This window comes from Tenrec ecaudatus, chromosome 14 (genome assembly GCF_050624435.1).
Source record: "Tenrec ecaudatus isolate mTenEca1 chromosome 14, mTenEca1.hap1, whole genome shotgun sequence".
NCBI lineage: Eukaryota > Metazoa > Chordata > Mammalia > Afrosoricida > Tenrecidae > Tenrec > Tenrec ecaudatus.
The window spans coordinates 118,829,475-118,836,635 of NC_134543.1; the positions used below are offsets into that span (position 1 = coordinate 118,829,475).

Below are 7,161 nucleotides of genomic sequence, written 5' to 3' on the forward strand. Positions count from 1 at the left end.
GGTGGTTGTGCATTGGCCAGGGATGGAGCCCTGGCTCCAGAATGGAAGGTGGGACTTGGCATGGAGCCACAGGTGTCTAGTGGTTGCTTTAATGAACTGTGTCACCGTCGTCTTTTAAAAATGTCTATGTGCTGACAGCCCATTTCCTAAGGTTGTCTTAGCACACGGAGAGTGGGGAGAGTGTCTTCTCAGCCTCCTGACCTGCCTTTTCTCATTTCCCAGCCAGCCCAGCAGGACCCGGGAAATCGCCATGCCCTCCCGGAGCTATACCCCGTACACAAGAGTCCTGGAGCTAACCATGAAGAAGACTCTGCCCTAGACCCGAGGCTGCAGGCCCTCTTCTACGGAGGGAAAGAGACCCTCGATGCTGAGTGGTGACATCTGGAATGATGAAGGACATTTGCTTTTTCACACAACATGGTTTAAACCAGAATGGAAGTTGCTTAGGTTCTGGTCCACATCCAAGACATGAAGGAAATGTGATGGTGATTCGGAGGGACGAAAGGGAGAGAGAGGTTGATGAGGTGTTATTTCAAAAGCCCAACCAACACATCTTCTATCCTCCTTTGTTTCCTGTGTAGACCCTGAAATCCAGTCAGAATCCCCTCACCATCCATTTTCTGTTTCACTAGATTTTGGTTGGGAGGGCAAGGACTTGATGGGAAATTCTTAGTAGGATCATGTGTTACAGGGTGAAGGCATTCATGACCCAGACAAGTATTAGACGCCATGTTTCTTGAGCCCAGAGTGGTTGGCCCACAAGGAATATAGATGGGAGCACCCGTACGGGAAGGTCTCCCAGCATGCAGGTGCTCTCTGTCCACTGGGTCTGAGGCAGTGTTTGTGGGAGCTATTATTAGAGGTGGCCCTTGCTGGGCCTGACCTCTCCAAGTTTCGTTCTGATGTGCTAACCCCCTGGTCTCGATTTGTGCCTTATGCCTTTTGGAGAGCCAGCTGAAATCACTATATTGATACAGCCTGTGATTTTTTTCTCCTTTCCTCACTTCCATTTCAAGAGAATTTTGTATGTTGTGCACATCTCAATTGTGGAATGTTTTCAGCGTCAGTTGATATTTTTGTTACGTGAATGAGAAATCCCTTCATGCATGCCCTGCTTTGGGAATATAACCCAGATCACACATATTTAATAAATGCTGTCTATTTTGTTCTATGGATGTCCCTGTGTCTCACCCACAACCGTGTGGAAGGGAGAAGGAAAGGGCAGCAGGGTCAGTTCTGGATTGCAAGTCAATGTCAAGTCACAGAGGTCTCTCAGCCAGTGCCATCGCCCATAGATGGCGGAGTTGTCAACCACGACAGAGAGAGAAGGAGCGAGAATCCTTGACCTACACCTTGTGAACCCACCGTTTGGAGAGACTGAGATCCTTGCAAGATTTTCAAACCGCAAAACTGCATTTTCCTTTTAAAATCCTCCTTCTTTGTGTCCAGACTCTCCAATCCTTATCCTCTATCCCCAGCACCCTCCCCCTCAATCAATAAACAGCAAAGATCTAAGCTGGACACATCGCTGTGCCTCAGGATTGGATAATGAGGGGAAATGCCATCTTTAGAGTCAGATCTGTGTTTCATTTCAGGTGTGGAACCTTGGGCAAGTAATCAAACTCTCTGAATATCCGTTGCAGTCTCCAAAAAACCTGGGCTCAGTCAGACCTACCTGAATGGCCGTTGTGTTTAACAGTGTCATCAGTCACAGAATGCCACCGCGTGGCACTGGGCACCCCAGTCGCTATTGGTGCTGATCTTTACCCCAGTTTTACAGCATGGTTCACTCTGGGATACCCTGAAGGGGCATGCCCTGGCCACACAGAAACCTAGTCCTGTGGACATCACCAAGGAAGAGCAGTTAGGAAAAGGCAGGTCTTGGGACCAGGGGGCTCTGAGTGGCAGGGGTTCCGGGGAGCCCCTGGGATGCCTGGTAAGCCGGTCTGGAAGCGATTTCTAAATGCAACGTAATGGATTTCACATGTCCATTTTAATGACACAGAGCAGAGATGAGATGAAAACTTCTCTGTAAACGCTTCCTCCTTTATTTCATAAAACAAGCAAGAGAAGAACAAAACACGAATTTGGCACGTCATTCTCCATTCAAGCCAGATCGGTAGGGATCAGTCTACAGGATTAGAGGTGGTCCATAGCCTGGCCCTTTATATTTTCGTTAGGGCATCTTCAGCACACAGAGAAGAATTCCGAAATGTGTTTAGACTGTTTAGAAAAGCTACTTAAATAATTCTCTGGTATTTTATAGCAGATTTATCACACGGAAATAGTTCTCTCTCTCTCTCTCTTTTTTGAACAGGGAATTTATAAAGTTTTTAATACACCGAAATAAAACTACTTTATAATAATGCCTTAATGAATATTTACATTTTGATTCTAGACTTCTTCAACACACACACACACACACACACACACACACCACACACACACACACACACACACACACACATTCTGTTTTTTTTTTGTTTGTGAAACAAATGTGACTCTGTTGAGTTCAGAGGCCCATCTTGGCTCTCACCCACCCACTAGTACACGGGGGCTTCAGAGGGTGCGTGGAAAATCCCAGTATCTTTTTATCCATTTCCCCCCAAACTGTTGAGTCCTCTTGTCTGTGCCTTGAGCAGCCCACCGGACCTCTCTGAGCCTCTCTCTGTAAAACAGGAAAATGACCCTTGGATGCTCCTGGAAGTCGTGGAGATTCAACGCCTTAAGATGCATGAAGGTCTTGGAATAGTGCTAGGCACAGCAGGAACACTTAATGGAAGGGACGTGTTATCAGTAGGGGTGGCCCTAGATGGTGCACCTTGTTAACACCCTTGGCTGCCAACGGAAAGGTTGCAGGTTCAGTTCCACCTGGAGATGTCTTGGAAGAAAGGCCTGGTAATCTAGCCCCTAAAAATGAGTCATTGATAATTAATATAGATCTATACCATTATTTCTTGCAGTTCATTTTACTCCATTTTATTGATGGATTACTTGACCTACCTACCCAAGCCCCCGCAACGTTGGCATTTCGGGAGTTGTTTTTACCCTTTAGGGGATTATTTTACTCAGTCCTTTGATGGGCCGTTTTGTACAGGTGGCTTTTGTACACTTGTCTATTTCCCTAGGATAAATTCCTAGGAGTGCAATTGTTGGGTCCCAAGTGTTAAGTCTTTCAGTGCATCCAGTGCAGTTTGGCCTCTGGAAATAGGTACTCGTTGAAACCACCCAAAGAGTGAACGTACATTTCCGGATCCCTTGGCCAACGCTGGCAAAGAAGTGAAGAGTGTATAAAACTTGCTGTCTGTTGGCAGATCCATCCCCCAACAGGAAATGAGAAAAGTTTTTATTTTTCGACATTGCCTTCAAATACCTGAACTCAGGGGCTGTGCACGTGTAAGCTGCATGCCAGTAGGGGTCTTCAAGGCCCAGGGAGTGCCTGGGGAGCCAACAGGAAACAGGACAGAACGAGCTGGTGTCCCCTAGGGCTGAGGAACCGGAGAGAGCCTGCTAGTTAGTGAGCCAGAAGCTAGGGCCAGGTGTGGAAGGAAGCCCGTATTCGCCTTCCTTGGAGACAGGAAAAGTATAGGCCCAAAGCCAAGTGCCTGAGTGGAGGTTATAATCTGGGTGAGGCCTGCCCCACAGGACAATTTCAAGGCCAACCAGGGAAAATGAACAAGACTTGGGAAACATTTGGAGTGAAAGTCATGACACTGTTCCCCATCGGAGGCCAATCCAACCAAGACACACCTGAGCTTGGCTGTTTGTTTACTTGACACACACCTCCTTCCATGTGAATGTCCTCTGCCTGCTCCTGGACGGTGATCCAGACTGGTGCTTGGGAGGAGTGGAGGATGTGAGGGCTGGCAAGTAGGCGCCGGGAGGTGGAAGAGCACAATTTCTCCCTGTCCTGGCTCAGTCCACACAGTTCAGTTCAACCAGTGTCTGCCAGCTATGGAGTTAAATGGTAAGGAAATTCGTGGACTTCCAGCTCCTCATCCTCTCCAAAGTCTTTCCTACTCAGGCAGCTCCTCTCCACATTGGCTGCTCCCGAATCACAAGAAATACTGAATCTTCCTCCCCTCTTCGCTGCTTGTCTCCATGGAGTGATGGGCCATCACGTCCAGTTCATGTTTGTCCATTGATGTCAGCACCTTGGGGGCTGTTTCCAAGAAAGAACACACTAGCTACATAGAGAAGGCATATGCCAGACTCCCATAAGCAAGAAGAAATCTACAAATGAAAGTCTTCCAGAAAGAATACTGGCTGGGGAGGAGGGGTAGGATTGGTGGGAGTAAAGACATCAAGGAAGACCAAGTCAGAGCAGACACACACTGACTCCTCCTCCCGGTCCCACAGGGATGATGTTATCATGACAATTTGTGGATAAGGAAATGGAAACCCATAGAGAGAGTAGAGTTGCCTGAATCATCCAGCCCTGCTCGCCCCCAAAAGAAACGCAGGTAGAAAGCCTAGGGAAGGTCCCAGGTAGGGACAGAGAGCAGCTTGGTGGGCGCCACGGGTTAGGAAGAGGGGAGGGTGGAGGTGACTGCTCATGGGTATGGGTTTCCTTTTGGCGTGATGAAAAAGTTCTGTATCTGGATATTGGTGACAAATGTACACCACTCTGAATGTACGTCATGCTACTCAATCACTCTTTTACATGAGGATGAAGGCAAATTTCATGTTGCTATCCCACTATTTTAATACAGAACATCATTCTGAAGGGACACATGCGCCAGCGTTTTAAGAGGACACCAGGAGCTGAAGATTTGAGCCAATTTCGTAGATATGGTATGTTAGTCAGGGTTGACTAGAGACAGAAACTCATAGACTCATATGTGTATAAGATAGAGCTTTATATTAAAAAACAATTGTGTATTGAAAAATCATCCCAACCAAGTCCAGATCAAGTCCATAAGTCCAATATTAGCCCCTATGTTCGATAACAATCTATAAATTCCTCTTCAGACTCACTCAAAACATGCAATGCCGCCTAATGCAGGAAGATCACAGGCCAGTGGGTGGAAACTCTTGTGGGTCCGGTGGGGGTGTAAGCATCCTTAGCACTGACGGGTCTCCATGTGGCTCCTCCAGCGCAGGGACTCTAGCATAGCTCCATGTGTTTTGTCAACAGGAAGATGAAGCAGAGAGTCTGTGTGTATCTGGCCTCCAGTGAGCTATTTATTTATCTCCACAGCCTCCAAATGAGGTCATCAAGCTGCGACCTGATTGACAGGCTAGACTCTACCCCTTCACAAGTTGACAGGAGATGATGTCACTGCCACATATGGTAAGGCCACGATGTCTTTACATACTTTTACGTGGCACAAACATACACCAGAAAGACACCACAGCTGTGGCAGTCTCATAGAGGGGTTTTTTAAGTAGCAAAAGTGAACTTCTCACTATTGTTTATTTTATAGGTTTTTTTGGCTTTGTTTCTTCTTGCCTCCAGGAGGGTTTTTAATACAATGAGAAATCTGAGGAAAACATTACTAGTGGCTCGGACAGCAGCTTTGCCTATGGAATTGCATCCTCCGCATAAGATAGTTATGTGAATCATGAGAAATACCAGCAAGGCGCTGATGACTGAAACCTGATATCAGTAATACTGAGGAACCCTGGTGGTGCCGTGGTTAAAGCGCTCCAACCATCCACTCTGAAGGAAAACTATGTGACATTTCTGTACTTGATTAATTTATTTGCTTGTCTTGATGCCAATACCACATTGTCTTGATGACTGTTGCTTTATGATAAGCCCCAAAGTCAGAAAGTATAGATTCTCCAACCCTGTTCTTTTGTTGCAATGTTACTTTGGCTCTCCTGAGTCCTTCGAATTTCCACACAAGTCTTACAGTCTGTCAAGTTCTATGCAAGGGGGGCAAGGATTTAAACTGGGATGACATGGAGCCTCCAGATTACAAAGGAGGTACCAGGACCCAGCTGGGATTGTCAGGCCAACTACCAATCCCCCCATGATCTAGCTGGAAGTCCTATAGACCAGTTCCTGGATGTCAGGGGCTGCCTTTTTCTCTCTTAGCGCGCAGAGTCCTAGGTTAAAAAAAAAAGAAGGTTAAAAAAAACCAACTTCCATAATGTATTTTGATAAAGGCATAGTATAATCTTTGTGGAATTCCGAACAAAATATTATAAGAAACATTAATTTGTGCCCAAGGGCCATAAAACTGATGTCATTTGGATGCAGTAAAACATAAATAAATGGCTAGCAGTTGTTGGGTGCTTTCTCTTAATTTTTCAACACATACTTTAGGGTTTTAACATGAAGCATTTACAGCTCACCTTCCTGAAGGAGGACTGGGAGCAGGGTTGAGAAATAATTAGTAGGCAATTTTTTGGCCCTGGGACATTTCTTGTAAATGTTTTCTTTGGCAGCCATACTCTTGAGAACAGGAAGTTACTCTCTTGTTACAGATTTAAGACTTTTCTGAGCCAAATCACAGAAAGCTGGATTCGTTCTGAAATGAAGTGGGGGGAAAGAAAACAACAACGCCGGACTGGCTGGAGATTAATGACATCTTGCAAATATTTTAATTCTCCCCTTTCCTCTCAACTGGCTACCTCCTCAACAAAGCTCATGCAGCCTGAAGACTGGAACTGGTTAAAATTTTGTGGGCCGAACCTAAAATAAAATATCTTTATGGTGCTCACAAATTCATTTAAGCATTTTTGGAAGGGAGCTTGGAGTAAGGAAACCAAGGTTAACTGAAGTTGAACTTTTAAAAAATTGGGTAACAACTTCCCAGGTACAGGATTTATCACAGAAAATGTAGTGACGATGCTGGTGTTTCCATGGTGTTGGAAGAGATGTGTGATTTGCTTGGGCTCCATCAAATGGCTCTTGTTCTAGACAAACGTGTCAGATGAAGCTTTGGAAACAATGCCTATGGAATGTTTGATAGGGTTCCAGTCAGTTCTGCTAGGAATTGTTCAAAATGACAGCAGTCTATAACCTTTGAAGAGATCACTTACTAATCTGACTATAAAGAACAGACACCAGTTTCCCCCCAGAACAGACTGAGTCTTTATTCATAGATAGAACTGCTAAGGTGGTAATAGAATGAAAATCTATGTTTTATGATTGATGCTAGGGGGCAGGAAAGTAGTCTTGATGAATCTGGGGGGTGTTATTATTATTTT

At 45.5% G+C, this 7,161-nt stretch overlaps 1 protein-coding gene across 1 annotated transcript in view; it reads left to right on the forward strand.

Annotated features, from left to right (window-relative positions):
• The window catches only part of MYZAP (myocardial zonula adherens protein), a 110,995-nt gene extending 108,709 nt beyond the window's left edge, over nt 1–2,286 (forward strand). Inside the window, exon 13 of the mRNA XM_075532340.1 lies at nt 223–2,286. Within this exon, the coding sequence (XP_075388455.1) occupies nt 223–319 (97 nt within the window). The 3' untranslated portion in view covers nt 320–2,286. The remainder of the gene's footprint in view (nt 1–222) is intronic.
• Nucleotides 2,287–7,161: the final 4,875 nt, after the last annotated feature.